At 43.0% G+C, this 27,079-nt stretch overlaps 3 protein-coding genes and 1 long non-coding RNA gene across 5 annotated transcripts; 2 read left to right on the forward strand and 2 right to left on the reverse strand.

Moving 5' to 3' along the window:
- Positions 1–4,170: 4,170 nt before the first annotated feature.
- On the reverse strand, positions 4,171–23,129 carry LOC128451180 (uncharacterized). The gene is made up of 4 exons (XR_008340082.1): positions 22,450–23,129; positions 22,042–22,177; positions 21,852–21,956; positions 4,171–6,158 (listed from the first exon to the last, which is right to left on the reverse strand). It is a non-coding gene; the product is annotated as an uncharacterized LOC128451180 (long non-coding RNA).
- On the reverse strand, positions 13,975–15,855 carry mafbb (v-maf avian musculoaponeurotic fibrosarcoma oncogene homolog Bb). Its single transcript, XM_053434956.1, has one exon. The coding sequence runs from the start codon at positions 15,575–15,577 to the stop codon at positions 14,591–14,593; it is 987 nt and encodes a 328-aa protein (XP_053290931.1). The 5' UTR covers positions 15,578–15,855; the 3' UTR covers positions 13,975–14,590.
- On the forward strand, positions 18,676–22,434 carry si:dkeyp-97e7.9 (DEP domain-containing mTOR-interacting protein). Of its 2 annotated transcripts, XM_053434938.1 has the most exons (10): positions 18,676–18,884; positions 19,130–19,223; positions 19,363–19,541; positions 19,642–19,765; positions 20,243–20,421; positions 20,625–20,840; positions 20,915–21,052; positions 21,155–21,225; positions 21,863–21,967; positions 22,061–22,434. In XM_053434938.1, the coding sequence occupies exons 1-10, from the start codon at positions 18,800–18,802 to the stop codon at positions 22,184–22,186; spliced, it is 1,317 nt and encodes a 438-aa protein (XP_053290913.1). In that variant the 5' UTR covers positions 18,676–18,799; the 3' UTR covers positions 22,187–22,434. The 2 variants fall into 2 exon arrangements, with proteins under 2 accessions (XP_053290913.1, XP_053290919.1); XM_053434944.1 differs by lacking the exon at positions 22,061–22,434 and having other exon boundaries at positions 18,677–18,884; positions 21,811–21,937.
- On the forward strand, positions 22,501–26,767 carry adnpa (activity-dependent neuroprotector homeobox a). Its single transcript, XM_053434927.1, has 4 exons — positions 22,501–22,900; positions 23,410–23,522; positions 23,781–23,873; positions 23,977–26,767. Exons 2-4 carry the CDS (start codon positions 23,415–23,417, stop codon positions 26,299–26,301), a joined length of 2,526 nt encoding a protein of 841 aa, XP_053290902.1. The 5' UTR covers positions 22,501–22,900; positions 23,410–23,414; the 3' UTR covers positions 26,302–26,767.
- Positions 26,768–27,079: the final 312 nt, after the last annotated feature.

The raw sequence follows: 27,079 nt of genomic DNA on the forward strand, positions 1-27,079 counted from the left end.
GTTTGAAGCTTGATTACTTGGCCTTCATTAGTCAGATTGTGAGTTATAGTGACTCCCAGAGGTGCAATTTGGCACCTCTAAATACTGCCAGACTCTGTGTTTAGCAGATACATTCACCCTACAGTAGCCTACACCCGAACAGGTGCGTGCACCCAAATACACACTGTGTACTCTTATGTATGTGCACACATACTTTTTTATCATCATCCTGAACAAGCAGCGCTGTACGCAGGCGTTTCAGTCTGTTCTTTAATTTGGAGAAAGAACCTGACTTGAGGAAAACACTGATAAAATGTGCTTAGTGTGCTGAGTCCTAGTTTGTCTAACTGTGCCTGTCATAATGATTTGGTGTTTGCTGTGCCATCTTGGCCTTGTTTTCCATCAGGGCGGCCGGTGGTTGTCACTACACTGAGGAGGGAGCGTTCTGCCTCAGGCCACGACACACTGATAATGAATGTTCAGCTCATTGGAAAATAAAGTGTTTCTGAATTATGTGGTCAGGATCTGTCCGTTGTTTAGTTGTGTGAGTCACAGACGCAGTGATGACGTGCAGACGTTCGGTTTGCACAACAGTCCATCACTTCCTGCGCTGCGATGCTGATGTCAGGCCAGTACAGGCCGCAGCCAGACTAATGCAGGTGGAAGGTATTGTTGATAGGCTCTTTGTATTAAGCTGCATGTTGGGCTTTAAAAACACGCAGTCCGGCAGCAGCCTTGTCGCTATTTTTAGACGGGTACAGCTGCTCCTTAGCACCCAGCCTTAAACCAGCCATTCACTAGAGATTTATGGCACGAGCCCACGAGAAACAGCTGTAGTGTCTTGCCACTTGCTTGTCCAAGGAGTGCAAGCTGAGGTCTATGAAACATTGCATTTATTGTGTTTACTGAGATGCCTCTTCACAACAGCTGACACCAGTATAAAGTGTAGTTATCAGTGAGTGGGCTGCCTCACATGGTTGGATGTTTTAACCACAAGTCTGGAGCGTCCGGTGCTGCAGCGATGAGTCAGACCACGGTCACCACGCCACCTGAGTCCAACATACGTTCCAACACTTGTGGCGAGCTGCTCCCCCACAACACCATGTGTCCCGGCACGTTAGCCTAGCATAGTGGTATAAAGCTGAAATAATAACACTACAGATTGTTTATCAGCAGAAAAACACTTCCTTTTTCTAATGAAAGAAGCCCACAGCGTTTGCCCATATGTCCCCGGTGAGGACAGAAGACAGAGAGGATTCCAGGGACGTTTGTTTGGTGCAAATTGTTACATTTCTGCAATTGTGTTTCCTTGACACTGTGATCACAGTCCAGTTCACCACGGCCTCAGTCTGACTGTGACTGTCACATGATTATAGCTGTGTAAATTGGCAGGAAAGTGCTGTGGAGATACAGTCTGCAGATGAATTGTCCTGCTGGTGGCTGCCTTTACGAGTGTGTGCGTGTGCGTGTGTGTGTGTGTGTGTGTGTGTGTGTGTGTGTGTGTGTGTGTGTGTGTGCATGTGTGCGTGTGTTTCGGGGGTGGGCGCTAAACACGCAGCTCTCTTCCAGCCACACTGTAGCAGCTAAGCTTAAGTTTAGCTTATCACTGTCAGTTTGTTGTCTGCATTATTCAGAAGGACACCTTATCAGCCGGGGCGACTTGTATTAGCCGTCTCCACCATGAGCTCTGCACAATGATGTTCTACACTGTTCCACATTAACTCTGGTGTCTATTTCACCAGCTCTCTATCCATTTATTGATGCATGTCTTCCATTGATCCGGCCATTGATTTGCCATGCAATCCATTACCCATCTCTCTGTTTCAGCGGGCTTTTAAATGATCCGTCAGATTGAGCTATTAAGGGGAGTCGTGGTGAAGTCCAAAGGTTGGTGATACATTCAGTGTATGTGTGTGTGTGTGTGTGTGTGTGTGTGTGAGAGAGAGAGAGGGGGGGATGGGATCAGGTGTTGTAGGCATTTAGAATTGGGTTAGACAGTGTTATGAAATTTACAGAGTACAGAAGTCATCAACATAATTGATTAGAGTAGCATCGTCTATATTTAAACAAGAACCCAAAATGTGTAGTAAGTATTAATGTGTCTAATTTAACATTTTATTAATGCAATAATACTATTAATGAGTTAGTTGAATTGCTGACCCAATGTAAGAACAGCAGAATTATGTCTGGAGAATTAAAAGCGAGCGCGTTGAGGACGATTCTTACACACATCAGGGAAAAAACTAAAATAATGAAAGAAAGGAGCCATACACTTAGACTCCACCAAAAAATGTGTCAGCTTGGAAAGACAACAACAAGTCCTGACGCTGGTTTCAATGTGCTGAAACAAAAGAACATGCTTTCTGCAGCAGAACTTGTACATGATGTCCTTCCCCTGCATGCTCTCCACAGATACCACCCCTTCACTGAATGTTCCAGACATTTTCTTGTTGTGAAAGGCTATTTCCCAGACATTATTATGAATTTTCTGAAAAACTATAAAAAAAAGGGGGAAGCTTGGTTAAAAAGCAAGTCTGACTATAACCTACATCTCACAACATCTCTAAATGCCCCATCTTGTTTCATCTGTTCACAAACTGATGTTTGAGAACAACATATTTTTCATTTTTACAGGAAGTCACATGCTGAAGCAGTTTCTTGGCCAGGCACAGTGACTTAGCTACAGCTAAGCTAATTGTCTCCTGGCTCTGGATTCATACCTCACAGACAGAGAGGAGAGTGGTCTCAATGTTCTCATCTAAGTCTTGGCAAGAGACTGTCTAACTATTCCTTCAATTTTAATGGTCCTTTATGGCCTGAAGCTCATGAAAATGTTTCAGAATTTAACTGGGTAAACTTAAAAAATGCTCAGTCATCAAGCTAAAAAAACAGGTTGTGTTTTATCTGACATTTCGGAGGCTTTCACCTGACACCAGCAGTATTAAAGAAAAACACATCCTCCACATGGCACACTTCTTTAAAGTTCTGTAAGTAGATTTTTTTTTAACAAAGATAAAAGTGTGCTGGTATTTTTGATGTTTCATGCTTTTTTGAATTATGGTGTGGGTTTTCCAGGGCAACACTTTAATCTTCCTGTAAGAACACACTTTGAGGAAACAAAGAAAGTGCCACTAGCCAAACATAGATGTGGGGCGCTCAGTTGTGCGGGAGGGGCTTCAGATTGAGATGCAAGATGGATTCATATATATTCATGAATTCAGTCAGAAAAGTCAAACGGAAGCAGTATGATAATCTTGCAGTAATTGCATTTTTCCCTCCAACTGTTTTTGGCAGAGCTGAGAGCAACATCCTGCGACGTGCGATGGGGAAATCGGCGGCGAGGGATTTTCACAGCGGTGAACAGTAGATACACTCTGACCCTGTACCTGAGGCCAGCAAATCCACGGCGAGGTCAAGTGATGGTTATGCCAAATCCATTGGATTCATGGGTAATGGGATGGCCATCATTAGTCCTGGGATGGTCAATTATATGTTTAATTAAGCAAGACAGACGTTAGATAATTGAACTATTGACTGGCCTCTCTGAGTCACATTTGTCTTCTGATACACAGGAGGGCGCAGCTGAAGTCATATCTGATCCTAAGAGTGGATATAAAAAATCCAGGCCTTTTAATTGCTCCACAGATTCATTTGATGTCCTGACCTCTGCCTGAAGAACTTCTATATTAAAATGCTCTGACGGTGCGCTATTTCTCTCCCAGGCCTCAGGAAACACCATTATAAGCCGACAGAAAAAAGGAACATCCAAAAGGACCATATTTCAAGCTATCAGGCTTTTTTCATACATGTCAGTCTGCTGGGTACATGTCAGCTGCCGTCTGAAAAGTGCTGACATCGCTGGCCTCCTGTCCGGCAGCCCGCTCCCTCTGTGTGAACTTGGATTTAGCTCAAGGGTATAGCCACCGTGCTAATGTGATGTAGCTCCAAGAAGGAAACAAATTGGCCTGACATCTCATACACTGCCTTGTCTTGATTGTGTGATGGCTTCTACTGCTAATGTGTTACGATGGGTGGACCTGCACAGGGAGGGAGACGGGCCTGTGTGTGTGTGTGTGTGTGTGTGTGTGTGTGTGTGCTAGAAAGAGAAAGAGAGAGAAAGAGAGAGAGAGAGGGAGGATGGGGGAAGGGCCTCAGTCTGCAAGATCAGCACAAGTGGAATTGCATTGATTCAGTTAACTGCAGAGTTGGAGCGTGATGTGGAATTCTGTTTATCAAGGGTGGAGTTTACACGATAGGCTCCATTTTGATCTTATTTTCTACATCGTATTCATAATCAGCCCCTGCTCTAAACTATAACATCGGCCTTACACATTTTAGCTTCGCTCCACCTGGAGTTACATGTTACGTTCTACAAAGTGAGCAGATACGTATTCCTCTCTAATTCATCATCTTAAATGTAACAGTCCTATATTATATTTACCAGCAACACAAATAGAAACGCTTGCAGCTGCTTAGATGCTACGGTGGCAGACACACACATCCTCATAATCAGTATTAATCTACGAGATCAGATGCAAACCACTGACATCATGTTGTGTACATCACCAGAGAATGTGCAGCACATTCAGGGTAAACAAAGACTCGTGTTTTATATTCAAACCGAAGCAGTGGGCTCAGAGACAACATCTGTCTAATCTTAAGAAAATGCTAAATAAATCTCAAACATTGTTTTAATTAAAGGGAATAAAGCACAGACATCGTAGATCTGCAATAGACTGTTTTATAAGGAGGGGTTGTATATTGCTTAAAAAATATGTTAATAAAAGCTGTGATGTATATGCTGAGCGTACAGAATGTAAAATAGATTCTTAAAATGAGGGATTCTCCTCTATAATAAATCCATATGAGATCAGATCATATTGGTAGATTTTCTTAAAAACAAAGAAGGGTTAGTAAAGAGAGAGAAGAGAAATCTAATGCAGGTGTTTAAAAGCCCTGTGTCTGTGTTTTTGGTAGAGGACGCACGCATTGTAAATTAATGAGGCTCTCTCTTAAACATACATTTAAATGGGGATGTTGCAGATGTATATTTTCTCTCTTCTCTTCCCTCTCTTCTCTTCCCTCTCTAGCTTCTCATTCCTCTGTCTGGCATAGGGAATTTGTCTCTGAGGGTTTATCATAACTGCCTCATATTTCCCCCCCTAGTTTGTCATTTTGCTGATCCAGACGCTTTTTCACATTTCTGTATTCTTATCATCCACCGGCAGTAAGATGATCCATTTCACTTATTTCTTAGAAGTGTGACTGTAGCCTAAGTCAATATCTACAGAATGAATTCAGGGAAAGGAGGGCTTGCTGAGGAGGGGCAGCTAGTTAGCGGTGGTGGTGGTGGTGGTACTGGTGGCGCAGGACACTTTTTTTATCCAGAGTCAGCAAGGGTAAAATGTCAAGCATTTCTTAGGGAAGCGGCTCCATAGGATTCCATTCTAAGCTTTAATCTTAATTGAGAGCATCGCACATTGATATTCCATAGGCCTCTTTGCCCTTCGCCTCTCAGCTACTTTCATTTAGAGGACAGCCGTGTACTGCACTAGAGCATGGGGATTGCTTTGTCAGACAGCCAAGAGGCCAAAGGCAAGGTCAACCTCTCTTTGTAATGTGGCTCACTATGGAGTGAAGGCGTCACCTCTTTGATGCTGTCAGTGTTTCTGTGAAACATTTCTGAGTCTTCTTCAAGTAAAAGTGAATGAAATGTTTTACATTCTGACCTCATATTGGCACTAAATATTGGCGGAGGACTCGTGTTTTACTTAAAATAGTTTCACAGTTTCCCCGACTTGTGGATCTGAATGCATCACTCCTTTCCTCCCTCCCACAGCTTGCGGCTAAATGGAATGATGATTTAATCCAGAGTGGAGTACAAGAGGATATTTACATATTTTGCAGTCAGAGAGAGTTCATTGAAACAGTCAAAGAGATGATTTAATTATGCTTAAGTTTATCTGAAATAATCGTTTAGCTATAAACGGGGCCTCTTCACAGAGGAGGAGATCTGCATGTCGTCCGTTTTGGAGAGCTCCCACTTTAGTGTCAGGGACTCACTAGCCGGCCGGGCAGATTCAGTGATAAGGCCCATATCATCGAGTAAGGTGAGGAGACGTGGAAGGTGTGGGACAGCAATGCTCCCGCCACTCCTGTGGGAAGACTCGTCATGCCACCTTTACAAAGGTGATGAAAACAGATGAAATGAGGTCTCATCAAACAAACACATATACACACACACACACGCACAGACAGAAACTGTTTACAGCTGGGCGCACCGCCCGTATCTGCGGGACTGAGGACCGAGCTCGCCTCTATTTCTCATGCCCCTGCTGCTGACACAGTTATTCTGTTAAGAGATAGCATCACAGATAGGTATGCATGTGCATGTCAAAGTAGCCCTAGGGGTAAGGCTGTCTGAAAACACAGAGTGAAGGGATAACAAACAGCCCATGTGCCACACTTCCCTCATTAATCTCCAACATTTATGTGACACTGACTTGGGAAGCTCGAGATAACAAGTGTAAGTCTTAGCTGCAAACACAAGTGTTTCTTCTGCTGATGAAACACTGAATCAGGATTAAAGGATTAGTTCTTCAAAGATTTGTTTTACCGGGACATACTATGAATAACAGGTTCCTATGGAGGGGCTGCAGCTTCTGACAGATTTATCAGTTGATCAGGGTTTGATAAAGCTTTAGAGAAGCTGCTCCTATTTCAAAGTCCTCTGGTTGTGTGGGAAAGCCCAACTCTCCTGCTTTCCACTCCTTCTCCCAATCAACCAGAGCAGCCTTCACCAAACAACACCTGAGCTGCCAACAACAAATCAACACAGTTAGCCTCCACATCTTTCCACACAACAAAGCAGCTCAACCTCTCAGCTGGACATTGAGAAATAATCTTTAAAGACAGGGTTCACTTTATCACATGGATCAATGAAATCTATTCTAACCAGGCAGTGGTACTTTACACTTGCCAATAATTCGTAACCTACTTTGTAACTCATCGGGGGACATGAGAACGTTGTCCAGGCTTTTTTTCTGTTTCTTCTTTTCAAACCTTTGGTACTGCCCTTTATTCCAAAAGTTGCTGTTTGACACTATCAGCAGGGCGAAGATTACTCAATGGGTCCCAAAATAATTATTGTCATCAGGTCATATTGATGCTGGCAATTTTATTAAGGTCAACTCAACAAAAAATCACAATTTTGAATCTGTGGAAAAAGGATGCGTGTGGTCTGCACATGAGTCAAGGCTGTTCCTCTCCTTCGGGATATAAATATAGCCCCACTCACCATTACTGCTGTCACTCACAGACTTATAGTGACCTTTTGACCTGGCCTGTACAAAGGAGACTTGCAGCTGACATACTCACTCCAAATGTTTTTCACCAGTGCAGACAACTTGAGACACATCTAGGATTTCTTCTTCTTCTTGGCTTTTATTGCCGTTAGTGTGATGGTTTGTCAAGGTATCATTTTAACAAATTTGTCTGATTTCATGTGTTCTCTAGTAGACAGTGTAAACGTACGGGAGGCAGCAGAATAGGAGGTTCTCACAGAAAGTGGACAGTTGAATGTATTTCAACACCTGATGTGCAGGCGGAGGTCAGAGTTGGTTGAGACCACCAACTTGTGTTGTTGGACAGCTTGAAGATGTTACTTCAGCAAGCCACAGCTTGGCCATGAGTGGGCGGTGTTTTCCTTTACACACTTCACTTTCTCTTCTCCGTCACTGCACTGCTGCTTTATCTCACAACTGTATAACCCATCTGAATGTTCTTTTGTGATCCGTTGCCTTATGACAAACTACAGCAAGCACCATCAGGTCAATAATTTCATGTATCCATTGAAATGCTTCAACATCTACCTGAGGGATTGGCACAACATTTGGTTTTGACATTCATGGTCCCCAGAAGATGAACTTTGGGGACCTTGGTGATCTCCTTACTTCACCTCTAGTAACACCATGAGGTTGAACGTTATGTCATTATTCATGTCAAAATTCTCATCTGTCTTATCATTTCATTATCGAATACCTGCAAAACTTACAGTCTCAGCTGTACTTTGTGCTTAGTGCTACTCAGGAGATGCTAGTAATGCTGACCTCAAATAGTGATCATGGAAAAGAGCTCAGCTTTAGACATGGTCAGTCTTGTTATAATAACACTGTATCACATGAATATTTATAATGTGAAAGAGATGCATCCTCACCAGACTGCAGTTCCCATAACTTAAGAGCGGATTTTAGCACTTGGAGGTTGATGTTTTGGATTCATGGCCAACAACATTTATATATTTTCTTCACTCTCATCAACAGCATTGGTTTAAACGATAAACTGTCAAAATGGTAGAGAAAACTGCACCACTCGAGTAAGTCAAAGTATCTCAATTGCCACTGGGTGGCTGGCTGCAGTATAGGTCACAAACCGCACCTCATCCATGTTAGCAGATGGGATATGGACCAAAGTAAAAAGTATGAGTCCACGTCAACATTTAAGTTTTGTAAAACTTAAATGTTATGTTTGTGATTTTTTCCCCAAAATTTTTTTATATAGTCAAATAAATGAGTTCATTATTTTCCAGTAGGCATGATAATTACATTTCTGTTTGCACTGATCAGTCTTAAGAAGCAGTCTAATGTGACTGTGGGTAGTCTGCAACAACGTTTGTCTTAAAATGAACCGTGGTTTAAATTCAGTGGGAACTCTTATCACACCCTCAGTAAACTTTGTTGTTTTCTTGTAACCTCTCATTTGATATTTTTGAGAAGTTAGGTTTCTCTTTTTTCTGCCGTTAGATCCCAGAACAAAGTACTTCCTGTATCTTGACCACAAAAAGAGCAAACAAGTACATGGGTTCACTCTAGTATAAAAGCGTTCATCCCCTTAAATAGAGCCCTTATAAGCACCGTGTCGCCCAATGACTAGCTTCTCTCCCTGACAATCCGACCGCAGCACACAGTTGGTTGTGTCTCAGTTGTTTTAGTGGAGGTTTAACATGGAGCATGAAGACAAAGATGGCCAGAGAATCAAAGAAAGGGCGTGAGAACACTGCTCTGCCAAGTCCTCAAACTGCGTCGATGGCACAGACGATTACGGCTCCACTAAACTCGTCCGAAAAAAGAAAAAAAAGATGGCTTTAGATTTAGCGCAGTGCTTCTGAGAAACATGAGGGAAGCGTTATGACATACGGGAGATGTTCACATGACACATTAGTGGGAGAGTGACACACCCAATTCCAAGGAGGCCTGTTAGACTTCACCAGAGCATATGACACTGCTGCCATATTCTCATGTCAGTGACACCCACAGAAACCTATGAAGAAGGGTGTTGAACAGTACACGCTCAGTGACAACAGGAGTTTCGATTTCAAAAACGGTCAACTGGCTCGTTCTACTTTTCTTACTCTTTGGAGTAATCTATATATTTACTAACAATGTAAAGAAAATGTATTCTTATTATTTTTAATCGAAATTTAGTTTAGTTTTGGGGCAATAAAAAATATGAATTCTAAATTCTTCATAAAATCTTAAAATTTCAAAACTAGCATTAAGATAATGCTTTCACTCTTTTGTTAATCAACAGCAGCAATAGTTGTTTATTTTCTCATTTGCATCGTTTGTCCCATAAAACCAAAATCCTGCCAACTTTTTCTGGTTGTGAGTATATACAGGAGACACATCGTTTGGCCCCTGAAGGGTGGACCTGCTTTCCAGGTTGTGTTAAACTCACCAGGGTGCACGTGCTGTTGTCGGAGCACGAATTGACCCTTAATCAGCGAAGCTTTGTCAACAGCAACTGAGACCAACAATCATCTGCCCTATAGATAGGTTGGTTGTGTACTGGGGTCTGGGGGCTGGGGAAAGGGAAAAGGCTGTCAAGAGGGGAAGAGCCTGAGCTAACCTCTGTGTCTCGTGTTTCTACTGTGCACTAATAGACGCCTGTCATCATTATGGACAGAAACAGAAGGGCGCCTGCCAGCTGCATGACCCCCATAAAACAGGACAGGAAATCCTAGCAGGGAATGAAAGGGAACGAGATCTCTTCTCTTCTCTTTCCTTATCCAATAATCCTTCGTCCACTCTTTGACCTGTCCCTTGTGCTGTAAAACTGCAGTATCTATTCTAGGAAGGAAAATCAAACTGTTTGCTTGTTTGGTTGCTGAAACACATGACATGATTGGTCACTTTTACATCAGCTGAACAGCTCATTTACCTTGTCGTGTATGCCTGTAAAACCCTTCTTTTCACCTCTGTCAACAGGCTCAGGCCGTTTTATATTTCTGTCACGCTGGGAAGAACCTGTATAATTATTACAAACGCTGTTTCACCCTTTGCTCTGCAACCAAAGTCCAGGGTCTGTAATGTAACAGGACTTTGTCACACTTCTCTCAGTAGTGTCCACTGAAACGTGACAAGCGCTTTATCAGAGTGCCTGCCTATCAGATCCCTGAGAGTTCATGCTGAACACAACGTCCCCAGGAAGCCAGATCCGTTATTATAGCCAATAAGATAGCAGAACAAGCTTTATTGTCGTTCTGAGGCTACACATTAATCCACTCTGTTAAATGATGTACAGGCCATCATGTGATAACTTCAGTCATTACCACTGGTACAATCATAATTATCATGGAACGTGGCAACAGGCCTCCCTGCAAGAGCTACGGCAAGAAAAATAAATATATCAATGACCAAAAAAGTCACAATCACGTGATTTGTAAAAAATATCGTAAGTGCCTGTGAGTGAAAACAGCTAGAAAGTGCACATACGCATGATTATCTGTATTTGCATACACATGTCTGCGTGTGTGTATGTGTGCAATGCCATGGAGACGTCTGTGTGCGTGTGTGTTCACTGCGTGATTCACAGTGTCACAACTGCGTGCAGAAACGACTGGACATCCTGAGCGGAAACCACAGCCGTCGAAGCTGCGTTTTCCTGCGACATACAACCTAACGCTCTCACAAAGAGTCACTTGACTGGACCCTCATATAGGAAGTGAAAGAGGAAGCCCCTCGTCCATCCTGTCCACCATCCCAATCTCTGCTCTTCTCTTCACGTGAAGCCACTCTTATAGACAACCACATATGAGACACTTAGCTGTTGCAACACAACACTGAAAGAACTGGTTGGGGCTGGAAACAGCTCGGTACTGAAGGTCAAATGTCTGGTCAGTTGACATCTGGCTACAGAAGATGAGTGACAATCATTACTGTGAATGTGGGATTCACCGATTGATCAGCAGGGTTTGTTTGAAACAAAAGAATATTTGCTTAGCTGATCAACTGGTTCTCATTTGGCAGGCCTTTCCTCTATCTAATCTCAAACAGTTTTTCTGACAGTCCCTCTGAAGCATTTCAACAAGGTACTCAGTGTTTAGTCAGCCCAGCTGGACCAAACCAATACAGTGCAGGGCAGATGGGTATGATATCACAGATGGAAGTGGTGAGTGTTTGACTGGGGCCCGCGGCTCGAGGCCTCTGCTTGTGTTCATTGGTGTCAGTGTGCGTAGACTGGCAGCCTACATTCCTCTGCCTGTCCCCACACAATGGTCAGTATCTGCAGCATTCCTCTGTCTGTGTCCGCTGTCTGAGATGCAGCCAGGCCCTGGTAAGAGCCAGGACTCAGTCAAGAGATTGGCACTGTGTTCCACTGATTCATAAAGCCAGGTTGGAGTGTTTAGCCGACAACCAGAAAGGGTTAGTCGCTTATTTACTGTGTAAACCTTTGTTATAATTAAATCTAGGTTGAACATTTATTTTCTGTTATAAGTTGCCATTAATTAAAAAGGTATCTGCAGGAGAGATTTTAAAATAATGTCGGCGATAGTGATGCTTCCTCTTTAACTGCTTAATCATCTCATTCTGACCTTTTTTTCTGCAATCATTCCCCTTTCTCCATCTGCTAAAAAAAAATGCAAGCATGTCTTTTCTAAACCATTTTCATCGCTCTTTATCCTTCTCCAGCGATTTTGCTGTCTCTCTTGTTCTGATGCCACAGCCGTGCAGACACCTTTCCCTCCTGCTGACTCAGTAGTCAGCCTCAGGCGCTGTGGGCTTGGGGTGTTGGTAGCGGGGGAGAGGAGGAGGAGGAGGTTGGGAGGAAGGGGAGGAGGGGGGGGGGGGGGGGTGGGGGGGTGCGAGGCTCCCACATCAGGCCCACCAGCCTATCACATGCGAGGGAAAAGAGCTGGCTAATCGTTTCTACAATGGCACCCTGCACACTGTCACACCACAAACCGCTCTCCTCGCCAATACTCCTACTGTATTATTCTGCTGTTGCTTGGAAATCCTTATATGAATCCTGCTAGTGCGCAAACGTATGAAACTGAACAAATAAACACATGCTACTAAATATACAATGTAAAATATAAATGCAAGTACACATATAGATGCATACCTTGAACTCAGCCTAGGATCTGCAAATGTAAACTGAATGCAGTTCAGTGTAAAATTATATATAATTCTGGAGAATGCAGTATGTTAATGTTTAAATTAATTATGCCATTCACAAATCGTGACATGTAAAATGATATTAACAAATTTCTTCTATATCAACTCCTTCACGGGTGAATTGCAGTTTTAAGACCACAGTTATTTCAGTAGGTTTACTGATAGTTTATTTCTGAGAACATTTTTTAAATAGAGGAAACTTCAAATTAGATTGAAGCTGTGCCTTTAAATGTAGTGTTACACCACAGCCACTGATTGATGACTACTTCCAAGTAACATTAAAATAATTATTCATTGCTATAACCATCTGGTTATTTTCTGCTACATCGTAGATGCTCACGAACGCAGTCAGATCCGCTGTACACTCCCAGCGCAGCCGGCTGACCTTCAGGGATTGGGCCTGTTTTCAGAAGGAAAATGCTTTTGCACCTGTGATGACATTTTAGAGCTGCTTTCTCTCAACACAGGGGTGAGGTCAAAACGGTCATGGGTCACACTTGAAAGAGAACCTGGTTTCCAGGCATAAGCGTGGTTCCTTTTACAGAGCCACCTGCCTAGCTGAAGTCTTACAGAGAGGGGAAAGTGAAAATGTCTCCTACGACAGCGAGGAACTTGTCACAGAGGTTATAAACTCATTTTACAACATGGCCACTTATCACACTATCACAGTGGACTTGGAACTATTACGGTCATCCAAATATTATTGTAGTCCTGAACTGAGAATGATCTATGTTCAGGAAACTTGCTTGAGGATATGAGACAAACATATCAAGTGAAAGGAGTCGTGTGGATCTGGCAGAAGGAGCGGCGAGTGGCGAGCTGTGGTTGTTGTTGCTCTCTTCCTCTGTTAATGAATGCCGAGGTGATCTGTTTGTCTGAGGAAGAGAGCAGAGAGGAAGCCTGATTTCCACTCCGTTTTATCTGTGCCCCACAGCCCCTGCCAGTCAGCCCCATGTGCTTTCACATGCCGGGGTCCCACAGGAAGCAGCACTCCATGAAGGGCAAAGGTCAGAGAAGGGGAGAAAGCCGATCGTCCTTTCTTTCACCACCAAACTGACAAATACACAGCGCTGTGATTGTTGGTGTTCTTGTGATTTTTAGCTGTCGAGTAAAAATAATGACGGAACGTGACTTTTTGACACTAACACTGTGGATTTATTGTCATATTTCATAATATGATTTTAGAATAGATGTATAGCACAAGCAGTTTTTGGTGGGTGTAGTCCGGAGTGTGCACAAATAAGTCAGTTTACTTCCTGATTTATGTTCAATATGCGCTCTCTTTCAATGCCTCGTTTCTACATGGTGTGCACTAATATAATAATGGACGGAGCTGCATTTATAGATTTTGTAATTTCAAAACTCTTCTTCTTTACAATTTTGGAAATAAATATTACAAATGTTGGAGTAGGTCTCATAAGTATAACAAGTTACACTGCCATGGTGGAAACTGAAAATAAAATGGTGCATGTGAGTCCGATGTTTTACTGTAAAGAACATTATTTTGTGGTATAGTAATTTGTCAGCAGATGAGACACAGTTTTAAAAAGTCACAATAGGTTTATTGATCCATAGTAAATGAAAAAACAGTGAATGAAAAACAATTTACATAATTGTATATCATATTTAAAAGAAAAGTCCACAAGGAACACAGTCTCTGTCCAGCAGAATCAGTTTCATAAAAATGATATGAACGTCATTTCTAGCATCAGTCGTTTTTTTGAGATGTTTTCTATTTTAGAGGAAGCTGAACACAAAATATAATTGGAGCGTCAAAAACCAAGCAAAGCAACAAAAAGAAAAATCACCAAAACAAAATTTGAGCTGTAACCGAAGCTTAATGATTAACTTCATATATTCATAAAAGGGAATATTCTCTGATTTCAAGTATCTCCTTTCAGACAAACTGCAGACATGTCTGTGTAAAATAAAAACATATCATACATGTCCTGCATGCATGCTTCATACTAATGTACTATTCAGACCTTGTTGCCTGGTTGTATCTATGAGGCTACAATTATTTCAGTGACAGCCTTTTTGTCCAATATGAATTAAAACTCGATGTATCCACGGGGCTGTTTGTCAAGGAGCAGGGCAGCTGTCACCCTCAATGCCTCCCTGTGGAAAACTCTCAGTTCTGCAGGAAAGGAACCAACTCACATTAAATACTCGGGTGAGGAAGGGTTGTCACTGGTGGACCCTGTTTCGTGGTAGCAGTTGGCACCGGACAGTTTCTCACATTTCATTTTGTATGCGTCCCTCTCCCGGATCAGTCTGTTGAGTTCGTGTTTGAGCTGCTCGACCTGTGACACCAGGCTGGTCTTTTCATGCTCCAGGACGTGTTTCTGCTGGACGCGCTTGTAGCGGCAGGACTGTGCGTAACCTCTGTTTTTCAGGGTCCGGCGCTTCTGCTTCAGACGCATCACCTCGTCCTTGCCGAGGCCTCTGAGGAGCCGGTTCAGCTCCCTGACGGACATGGACACCAGCTGGTCGTCTGAGAAGTGGGAGTCGGCGTTGGATCGCCTGTCGTGGCGGCTGTGCGGCTGCTGGAGGTGATGGTGCGCCCCGTAGATCTCCTGTTCGTCGGCCGAATCGGGTTCGTCGCCCTCCAGCTCGTCTTTGAGATAGGGGTCTTGGCAGAGGCTGCTGGGTATACCTTGCATGTCGGGGTGACCTGACAGTCCCGGATAGTGCTGGACAGACTCGTTCAGGTGGCCGTACCCATCGTATTCGGCTTGGAAAGGTGGCTGATGGTGGCCGTGGGGCGCTGCCGGGTGTCCCTGCTGCGCCGTTGCGCCGATGAGGGCCTCCACTGCGTCCTCGGGTGTAAGCCCAAACGCTTGTGGGTACATTTGCTGGGGGTACCCCCCGTTGTTGGGTATCCAGAACTGCTCAGCCCCGGGGTTATTTCTCTGCTCGTTTGGATTGAGGTTTGGTGATGAGGGCACCGAGTTGCAAGGGGTGCTGCCCGGGGTAGAGGAGACAGAGTCCGGTCGCTGGAGCTGGTTGCACGGCCCGATGAAGGAGCGGTCCACCCCCTGCATCGCCTCTTTCTTGACACCGAACTTCATGAGGTCGAAATCGCTGACGAAATCCATGGGAGGTTTCTGCAGTCCCAAATGTGAATGCGCCTCGGCGGTCATATTTTTAAACGGCAGAACGGTCTCTTCACAGAGCTCCAGAAGTCCACTGCTTTTTCATGCAGTCAGCGAGGGTGCACTCACTTTGGAAAAAAAATATGCAGTAATTCCGAACTTCGATTTCAGCTCAGAAGGAATAAAACGACATGCGAGCGTAAAAGGGCTCCACAGCCTGTCAAACTGTGCCGAGGGGAGACTCTGCAGCGCGCAGCCCGCTTCGCGTCAGGAGCCACAAAGTAAAAAGTCCACTGATGCTCTGGCTGCTCAGGAGGAGCGCACTTATTTCATAAAGCTGCATTTGCATGATGTCACGCCTTCCAGACTACACCTCCACGCAGCTCTCCAATGAAAACACAGCAAAGATGATGATTTGCATAAAAGCTGCTGCAAGTCGGTCTCCACGAGCTGCTCGCGAGGATCATTTGACCAAAACCTATAAATGCACAGAGGCTCACATTCTCTTCGCTGAAGTGTTTTCTCTTATATCACAGCTCATCCGTCTTTTACATGCTAGTGTATTTATCCAGAAGTGTTTTTTCAATTTTCACAGGTCCAGTCAAATACGTGAATTGGTTATCAAGTTATTTCAGGTTAATTCACTATAAATGTATGGGATTTATTTGTTTGCCCCAATTCTATATGTCATTATTATTATTATTATTATTATCATCATCATTATTATTTGTAATATTATCATTAACTAGACTTCCACTGTAATTGTTGTTTAAACCGTCATTTGTTTTAGATGTATTCTTAAATCTGTGTTGATAAACAGGCTGCCACGACTGCGAAATTTCACGTAAACAACAAAAACCAGGCTGCAAGACAAATAATTTCACAGATACTCTATTTTAGTGTGTTCCTTCCTCCGTTCAAAGGCAAATACTGACACCTTTTGGTCACCAGTCCACACTACAGCCGTCTCTGAAGCCTACACCATAGCAGAAGAAATGCAAGAGGGAGAAATTGTATTTCTTTAGCCAAGCTTATCTTTGATAAATGAACAAATTGAGCCTTCACCAGAGGTCACCAGAGGTCACCAGAGGTCACCAGAGGGTCACCATCATCACCTCACAGGGCCCTCTTGCTCCTTCCATGTTCCATTTTCCTTCTTTTTAATTTATCATTATTATTTTGAATGTATATTTCTTGTAGCGCTCTGTCATCCCTCTTTCCACAGTTCTAATGTGATGAACTCTGTAGGTCTGTAAGACAGTATACTGTGTGAAACCTGTGTGGGAGAGACTTTAGACACTTGTTGTGGCTACAGTAGTCGACCCTGAGCCCCGAGAGCCACAGAAGCGGCTGAAGGTTTGATCAAAGCAGCTCAGCAGCACAGATCTGACAACATTAACATTTCTCACATGTTTCAGGCCCCCCACCCCCTCCCTTGATATTGGGGCCTCCTGTGTGGTTCAGGGTTGTCACCACCAGTGGTGTGTAGAGGTGACACAATTGCACCGGATCTCAAAGGGTTAAGCAGCCTTCCTGCCCTGAGATGACCCTCTCGGGCAGTGCTTACTCCAAACATAGTGAAAGCCTCACTGACAAGAGAGAGGACTCCAGCCAAAACCAATAGACATTGCTGCCTGAGAATTGCAAGGAATTGTTTTGTGCAGCTCTCACTGCTGGGAAGAGCGGAAAAGAGGAGACAGTGTGACTGAGTGAGGATGGCTCAGGGACATACACTAGGATGTTTGCCAGCAGGGCAAGGTCACAGTATGTGGTGTAACTTATGTTAATGATAGGATGCTAACAGCCTAAGTGCACATCACCAGCAGACAGAAGATCATATTTCACCACAACCCTTGTGTGCAAAAACTGTCACACCTCCTACACAAAGCTTTATTTCCATACATTAGCCTATAATCACACACCTATGTCCATACAACCAGTGTTGGTATGGAACAAAGCACTTTTAGTTTGTCACTGTACTTGCATTCATTTCTAATGTATCTCTTCTTAAGGGCAGCCCTTTTTCTATGTCAGTGTTCAGCATGCAGAATGGGGAAGACTGGGATAGAACCACCCCACGCTTAGAAGACAACCCACTCTACCCCCTGAGCCACAGCCACCCCACAACACACATACAGTATTACAAATATATGTACCTGGTATTTCAAGGATAACCCAGCAAGGATGGAAATACTGTTTATTTATATTTTTCTCTCTATAAATATGTATAATAAGTAGATGGAAAATCTACTATGTCCTACTATGTATACCAAATCTCCAAATACGTTCATACTTCCTCTTTCTTCTTGTAGCGTTGAGTCTAAAAGCTTATTTGTTCTTAAAAAAAAGTTGTCACAGATATACGCTTCCATTTTTAAAAACAGCGAGGCACTGTGGGATTCAGAGAATGTTACTCAATCATGAATAAAGGGTGTAATTGTTTGGAAGTATTTTCAACAGTAAGACAGTGTATGCAGGACTGACTGAAAATAAACTACAGTGTGTGTGTGTGATGAGGACACATACATGGACCCTTTACAAAAGGTATGTCTCATTCATGTGTCTTTAAAAGCTGAACTACAGTATATTTGGCTACATAGAAAAAAACCTTGATAGTAGGATTACTTTATTTCCTGTTTTTAGTCTGTTAATAGGATTGATTGACAATAACAAAAATACAGAATATCACTCAAAGTGTTCCTTAAGGTTAGAGCTGTAGTTGGGTTGTAGTTCTTACAGTTCTATTGAACCAAGATTGGCATACAGCCTGGGCGGAGGTGCTGCTTGAGAAGTTGACCTTAGGACTGAAGCCTTTTTTTGTATTCACGAGGCACACTTACATAACCTATGCTGTCATTGGTTACAACACTGACTCCGAGAATAAACAACACACAACGAGTACTGTCACTGACATGACATTCCTCTTTATTTTCCACTTTAAATGTGACCATATTCAGATTTGTCTGGCCCTGACAGGCTGACGCACAACAGTGTCTTTTACAAAGCCTTGACTCCCAGTAAAACAACCTGGATAATCCCAGTATCTGTTTTTCGAAATTTTCAGAAATTATTGCCCAATGTTTCTGAAGTAATTTCTGTGCAGTGTTACACTAAAACAAACAAGCAAAGCCTTTTAAAACCAGTGTCAGAAAGCCCAGCCTACATCAATGCATCCATTAACTGGCTGTCACTGGCTAATTAGCACCATGAAGGCAATTATCAAAGGGCTATCATGTGGATTTCAACAGTCATTCATTTGATTCTCTGAAGATGATAAGACAAGAGAGTACTGGACAACAGGGCGACGGGTCTAAGACGTCATGGCACGTACTATCACAAAAGCCAAGAAGGAAAAGTGAGTGACAGCTTCAGATAAGAGAAAATAGAAAAAGATTAATTCCAACACTAAAGTTACGGGACAGTGTTCAACAAGGCTAACTACATTCTGTGCTATCTCAGCAGAGAGGCAACACATGTTGGTCTCTCTTTTTGTATACACAACATCTATCCCACATGGCAAGGGGCTCTGTGTGCTTGAGAGGCTATTTTGTAAACACAACGGGGCATAACTAAAAGATTTTCACTTACTTTCTCATTCAGAGATAACAAACATGGAGCGAACAAGTAGCATTAGGAGAAAAGCCATGGGTAGGCAACACAAGGCCGAAGTCATGATTGCTGGAGAGCAACTCAGGTATGAGCAGAGGGGGCAGATTAACTGAAATATTAACATTTAAAATTTGTAAAATTCTAATATTAGGATTTGAGATCTAAATTCACAGGTGTGGCTGTTGCTAACTAAAGATGATGGTGAATTGGAACTTCATTTCAAGGTTGAGACTTCACGATGGAAAACAGATTAAGGAGCGACGCTACCACCTGCGTACGTATCCCAACTGTTTCGTCGCACAGGAGCTAATAGACTGGCTTGTGAGCCATAAGGAAGCTCCAGATAGAGCAACAGCTGTCTGTCTCATGCAGCACCTCATGGACCATGATATTGTTCATCACGGTAAGAAGGAGGCAAACAAATCACTATATCAGATTCTATACATTTTAGACACTGTACAACTTTCAGGTCCTATTTGGAACGTTGCGTTTTCTTTTTTCAGCCTGTGATAAGAGGTCAGTGTTCAAGGATGCCAAACTGCTTTACCGCTTCCGGAAGGATGATGGCACAATTCCCTTTAATTTAGAAGTGAAGATCTTCATGAGAGGACAACGGCTGTATGAACAGTGAGATCTGCTATGTTTGTGCTGGAACGCTGTTCAAAGTGTTGTGTCAGTCGTACTAATGATCACATGCACACTAGAACCAGAACAATATGAACTTTGGGGGGCTGATACACAGACTGATATTAGGGAGTAAGCTATTTTTTGATACTAATGACCCTTAGGACAAAGAAATGTAATTGAGGCTCGATATTTTACAGTTTTACCATGAACTCTAATATAAATAACTCGACATAAAAGAAAACACTAACACAATCAATAAGAAGCATAATTCGAGAAAATTAAGCTTATTTGCATAAAATGTAGACATTTATGCCCATCTTTTCTGGATAGTTTATGCTGTAAAATAACAGTTTTCATTTTGGGGCACATCTGCAAAGTTGTCTCTGTGAATGACTCATGTCCCACCTTGCAAGATTTTCAAAGTTTGTTAAATGTTATGAGAAACCTGACCTGCGTTTTTGTGTCTGTTTGATTCAGCCTCATAGGGGAGAAGAACTCCTTACTGCAGCTGAGAGAGGAGCATGGTGTTGCATATCAGCGTGCCTTTCCTGGCTGTCAGTTAATTGACTGGCTCCTTCAGAACGGAGAAGCAGAGAGCCGGCGCCGGGGCGTGGAGTTGTGCCGTGCTTTGCAGGAGCATGGCATCATTCGGCATGGTGAGCAGAGAAATAATTTACCGTGATGTAGGATGGCAGATTATGAGCAGGCTAACAGTGGCTGCAAGCAGTGGGAAGCTAACTTGGAGTTCAGCAATCTAAAGCAAAAACGGTGATTGAAACTTTGAGAAACATCATTTAACTCTTGTTAAATGTTTCACTGCATCTTTGTGCTCGCTCTGTCTCTCTCTCACTCCAACCAGTGGCAAACAAACACGACTTCTTCGACAGTGGCGTGCTCTATCAGTTCTGCATCAATTTTCGCCGCAGACGCCGACTTTCGGAACTTTTAAATGAAGGCGAAGAAGACAACAGCACTGAAGGTGTGGCGGTGTTGACACAAGAAGACAACCACTCGGACAGTCCATTTGTTGTGCGCAAAAACCCACAACACGAGGGCAGCAGTGCTTTCAACACTGGTAAAAAATAAAACTCTACCCTCATTGTGGACAATAATTACAGCATAATAACTTCACTACTGATTCAATTATAGCGGGATCGAGTACAGACCTGAAACTAGCTACAAGTGGGCACAGGGGCAGCTTGAATTCCCTTCAGCTTCACTCTGCTGGATTTCCACCTTTTGCCCAGTCATCCTCCGCCTCAGTGGTGAGATGCAACCCTAAATCAGGCGAGTGCATAGTTCATGCTCATCTGACTACAGTCTTAGTTTTGAGTATATTAACACTTGCTTGTGAAAGCGCGCAAAATAAATCTTTTCATGATTTTACAGTGCTTACACGACACGTTACATGTGAAGAATTATCGGCACCTGGTGCACCCTTCATCAAGAAAGTGTTGACGGTGAGTTGCTGACCTACTTATGATCTTAAAATTATGTTATTCTTTTAAATTTGATTGCATTATTTCCCTTAAACCTGGACATTATTCCCTCAACGGTTAAAAGTGGGTATACCATTAAGTATTACATACCCTCTGTTTGCAGTACATAACAATATACCATGTCTGTGGTATTTATCTATTATCAGTACCTGCGGTTTCATCAAATATGCGCAATAATCCTTGTGCCTGTTTACATCGTATTTAACAATTTATTCAACATGTAATTTTATTCAGCTCCCTGCAATATCCTAAGTCTGTTTGTACCTCAGTTATGTACTCACTCTATGACTTATATTACAACTACTTTTTTACTTTAAACACCTTTAACCCTTGCAATTGCATTTGTGAGCTGGATGCAAAGTCATGTTTAGTGTGTGGTGTGAATGGCAATAAAGTGACCCTTGAACCTTAAAGCCTCTATCTAAGTTACTTTGATGGAAAAGTTCTGAGATGAAGCTTTTGGCCTATTCATAGGATTATTTTGGAGACATTATTTCATCCGTGTGAAAAAATGAAGTTGTATCTGATTACGTCCAAACTATACAGATTCCACTTGGTTCCTCCTGAATGTGTGACGTCTCTCTCACCATGATCACAGGTGATAGGAGACCCCCTGGGCTGGGGTTTTGTCGTCAGAGGCTGGGCTCCCTGTTATGTGCAGGCCGTTGACCCTGGAAGTCCAGCAGCAGCTGCTGGAGTTAAGGTTAGATACATGTTATAGTTACACACATGACACCCAGATAGAAATTGACATTTACAGAAACATCGCCTATGTACCTGATGTAATCGTGTGTAGGTGCAGCAGTTTGTGTGCCAGGTGAACGGACAGTGTGTTCTCGACCTGGACTACAGGACCATGACCAGGCTGGTGATGACTGGACCTCGCACTGTTGTACTGGAAGTGATGGAACCACTGGAATGACAACAATTTGTCATCAAGTCAGCTTCTTTGGACATCTTCTGTATTTGAAAATATAATGTTGTTGAACATATTTCTGAAGGGGGCAGAGGTCATGTGCTCATTGGCAGGAAACAAAGAAATCAGAGAATGTTTATCTTGGATTGAGCAAGAGTAAACAATGCAAATGGTTGTCTTTTTACGAACCTGAATGCCCGAACAATACTGTATGTTTTTTATAACTGAAAATAAAGCATCGTAGTAACAGAACAGCAATGAATACAAACTTTTGGCCATTCATCCTGTGCTCACGGCTCTCTGCTACGACTTCCGTCTTTTTGTCGTCGCCATTTTGGATTGAGAGTTGGCTCACTAGTGATAGATAGTGTTAGCTAGCAGCCTGGCCTGACCAAGCACCAGGCGTATTCAGAGGGCATCGAGTGTCGGGTGGTGCTGCGGCTGTCTCCACTATCGGACTCGCTGTTTCTCGTGGCATGAGCACCGCTCTGCGCCGCCTTCTGTCTCTTCAGCTAGCTAGCAGCAAAGCAGATGTGTCAGCTAACTAGCTAGCGTGGTTAGCTAGCTAGCCGTGGCGCTGCAGAGAGCATCAGCACCGGCTCCGAGGAGAGCGAACACCCCCATCTGTCTGCACGTCCACGACCAGTCTTTCAACATCTCTGTTAACCATTTATGTAGCGAGGCGACCCGTGTGAGGCCAGTCTTCATACGTACAGAGAGGTGAGTCAAACCCGTCCATTGATCTACTGAAGATGGAGAAATGAATGCTAAGCATCGCTAGCTTTGGTGATAAGTAGGTGGCCAAGTGCGTTCAGCGGGGCTAGGTTAGGCTAGCCCAGCCAGGCTAGCACACAAAGCAAAACACAGCATGGTCTGTAAAAGTCTCATTCCGGTGATCACTAGACGCGATGGAGCAGCACAGGCCATAGACCTGCTCTGTGGTTCACTATCATTGGTGAAATGCAGTATTGACATCAGTGTAGAAGGATAATGTGATGCATGTTTACTGAGACAGCACCGGGCCCCTGAACCAACCAGAGCTGTGATCAGAGATGACCATGTTTATCGTAATGAGTCAATGTGCTGACAGTGATTTGATGAATGGAGAAACGTGTTGAGAGCCCGTTTCACTCTCCATAGATGTTGATGTGTGAATTATGTATGAGCTTCTTTTGAATCGTATTTTAAACATCATTTGAGCCTAACCAAGAAGTGTCATTGTTTGTCAGGAGAGATGTATCAACTCCCAGTAAATAACCTCACCCGAATCCGGAGAGCGAGAAAACAAGTGAAGAAAGCACTTGGCGACATTGGACTGGAGTTCTGCAAGGAGGCAGCAGAGGTGAGTGTTTTAAAAGATAATTCATGTTGGAAAAGCTCAAAGTAAATTGAGAACCATTGTCTTCAATTAGGCTTATACATGATTACCAATAAGAAAAGTTTTAAAGGTTTATCACTGGAGTCTCTAAGGCAACTCAGGAGAATTTGTATAAACCTGGCGTAAGATAAGTGTTGTTTGATGTCGATGGGTACACTTTGTACATATTGACAATACTTTGAATAACAATTGTGTGTTTGTCTTTACAATTTAATTACACAGGACTTCAAAGAGTTTTGCCCTAATGAGCAGTTTGTGAAGGGCAGTTTCTGTCTTGATATCTGCGGATGGGATCCATCATATTCTAAAACCCAGGTAAATCACATTTCTGTTCTCCAAACGTTTTTTTAAATTCTTACACACAAAATCAATGCATTCATGTTAATGAAATAATTTTGTTCCCCTGATGTCTTGCTAGGAATACAGGTCAAAGCCATTTTGCTGCACAGAGTGCCCATTTTCTTCAAAGTACTACTCAGGCTACAAGAATCACTTCCGCAATGTACACAGGAAAAGCTTTGACAATACGATTCTGCTCAACTGTCCATACTGCTCATTCACCGCAAGCAAGAGAACTTTGGAGACGCATGTTAAAATATTCCATATACCCAGTTCAGCACGGCAGAGCCCTGGGACCACACAGAGAACAGCACTGCAGAAGACGAACAAACCCCATCTTGATAGGATCAGACAGGGAGATGGTGTCGAGAGAGCAATGTACTTTTGCAAAAAATGCTCGTTCCGGGACAGTCTTTACAATGTTGTGAGAAGGCACATCTATAGGGAACATTTTCAGCATATTGTCTCACCATATCTTGGTATAGTTTCAGAATCGTCTGTCAAAAATGGTGCAAGTTCTGTCAATGGTAACAACATCCTTTGTAAACGCTGCCAATTTTCCACTCGTAATTACGAGGCCCTAGTACAGCATGTTATAGAGTACCATGAGCGCATCGGTGCTCAGGTAACCACTATGATTGGACATGCTAACATTGTAGTCTCCAGGTCTCAGACCCTACCAGCTCCGTCTATGATCATCAACAGGGGCCAGCCAATTAGAGCTGAATCAACAGCACAACCAGTGATAGGATATTTGAAGCCAGTGGCCCCTGTTGTTAAAAATCAGTCCCCCATTGCAGCCAAACAGATGCGGGTCACAGTTGCTGGCAACAACACTGTGACTGAAACTAATGCCGGTGGTGTGTGCACAGCCCAGACACAGAAGTGGAAGATATGCACAGTTTGCAATGAGCTTTTCCCCGAAAACCTCTACAGTGCTCATTTCGAAAGTGCACACAAGGCAAAGAGAGTGTGGGCACTGGCCAAGTACATCATGAAAATCCACAACTTCACTAGCAAGTGTTTGCTTTGCAACCGCTACCTGCCCAGTGACACACTGCTCAACCACATGCTAATTCACGGACTCACTTGTCCCCAGTGCCACTCAGCTTTTCACAGTGTTGAGAAAATCATGGAACACAAGGCTCAGAATCACCCCGATGACTTTGTGGGACCCCCAGGTGCATCACCGCTAACGTTCGATCTCACGGTTAAACAAGACAAGTCGTGTAATATCCAGCTTATTGTTCTTACATTTAACATGAAGGAGTCTACTAATGGTCAAGATCAGTCGGCCCCTGCTCAGAATAGTGTTCCATCTCAGGTCAAGGTAACCACTCAAAGAATGGTTGAGAACAAAAGTGAACAGCTAAGTCGTGGTTTATCCTCCACAAAAAGTGAAGTACGCAAGACACTATGTCCGCTGTGTTTCACCATCCTCAAAGGCCCCATCTCTGATGCTTTGGCCATGCATTTGAGGGAGAGGCACCAAGTGCTCCAAACAATGCATCCTGTTGAGAAAAAGATGACATACAAATGCATTCATTGCTTAGGAGTGTACACAAGTAACATGGTGGCCTCCACAATAACACTGCATCTGGTGCAGTGCAGAGCAGTTGGAAGGAACCAGGCGAGCCAAGGCTTTAAGTCGGCTTTGACACTCAACTCTTCTGGGGCTGGCTTCCTCAAGAGGCAGCCACCAGTGCAGGCCACAACCAATCCTAAGAGGTTAAAGCTAAGTAAGGATTCAAGAGTATCCACCGCTGCCATTGGAAATCAGGCTGAATCTGATGGTCTTGCTCTGGATCCAAGAAGCTATGAGCACAAGACATATGAAGCCAGAAAAGATTTCCTTACCGCCTACTTCAACCGTCAACCCTACCTTTCTACTCAGGAAGAGGAAAAGCTGTCTGCAAGTCTGTGGCTGTGGAAATCTGACATTTCTAGTCACTTTGTATCCAAGCAAAAGACATGCGAGAAACACTGTGAGACCAAGAAGGTGTCTGTGCTGCTTGGCTTCGACATGCAGGCTCTCAAGAAAGTTAAGCATGAGATGATCTTTGAGGAGAGCAAGATCGTGGGCACCTCCAGGGCCAGATCTGGAGGCCTGAAGTCTGGCACTCCAAGCATTGACCAAAACAAGCAGTGTGAGACACTAAACTGTACCTTAAAACTCAGCACAAACACAGAGACCATTTCTATTGACTCTGACAGTGAACCAGAAACACAAGAGAGACCAGCTGAGAATGGAAATGTTGACATGAACCGAGAGAAGAATGTAAAATCCCTGGAACCTATAAGTCTGACAGAAGAGACCGAACCTGTAAACACAAACGAGTCTTCCAGCGAGAAGGAAGGTCAATTGCAAGATGGGAAAGCAGCTGCTTGGATGACTTTCTGTTAGTTTTGCTGCTTTGTGGTGTGCCTTGGTGGAGCAACAGTTCATGTTTAAAGGAGTGTATTAACTAAGATAATAGGACAAACTACAGAAACTTAAATATCAAATGACATGTGTCACTTAAACTCTATTTCCACACATTAGCCACGTTACCAGTGGTGGAAACATGGAAAGGACTGCATTATAGTGCATAAATATACAGCTTATGTAAGTGACATTGTATATATTTGAATCATTATTCTTTTGTTAGTCTCCATGAAAATCTGTGTTTTTCACTGGTTATTCACAAGACTTAGGATATCAACTTTACCTACTTCTATAGGTTGTATTTTTCTTTTCTCGACTGTGACAAAGAACTGTAACATGTCGTCATTTCACATTTAGAAAGTGTAGAATATTCTAATTGCTTATGTACACATTTTAATAAATGTTTGTTTAATAAAAAATATTTTATTTTGTTTTCTACACCAAACACTGTCTGACAATCATCTTTTGGGCCAAGCTGATTTGTTCAATGCATAATGTAGTGGAGCCTCAATTGTCAAGTAGAGAAGCAAAATAGTGTTTTATGGTGAATTAATGTAATATAAGTATTGTAGGATTACTCTATATGTTCAAATTTTTTTCTCAAATGTTTACAAAGCACTGCTGGAGGTGGATTACATTGTTATTATTATTAGAAAATTACACTTGCCAATTAGATTGTTGGAACCAGAGGTCAGGTACTGCTTGTAATTCAGCAATGGTCATATAAAAAAAGGGGGGGAAAGCTTTATTAACAGAA

Source organism: Pleuronectes platessa, chromosome 2 (genome assembly GCF_947347685.1).
Source record: "Pleuronectes platessa chromosome 2, fPlePla1.1, whole genome shotgun sequence".
Classification (NCBI taxonomy): Eukaryota; Metazoa; Chordata; class Actinopteri; order Pleuronectiformes; family Pleuronectidae; genus Pleuronectes; species Pleuronectes platessa.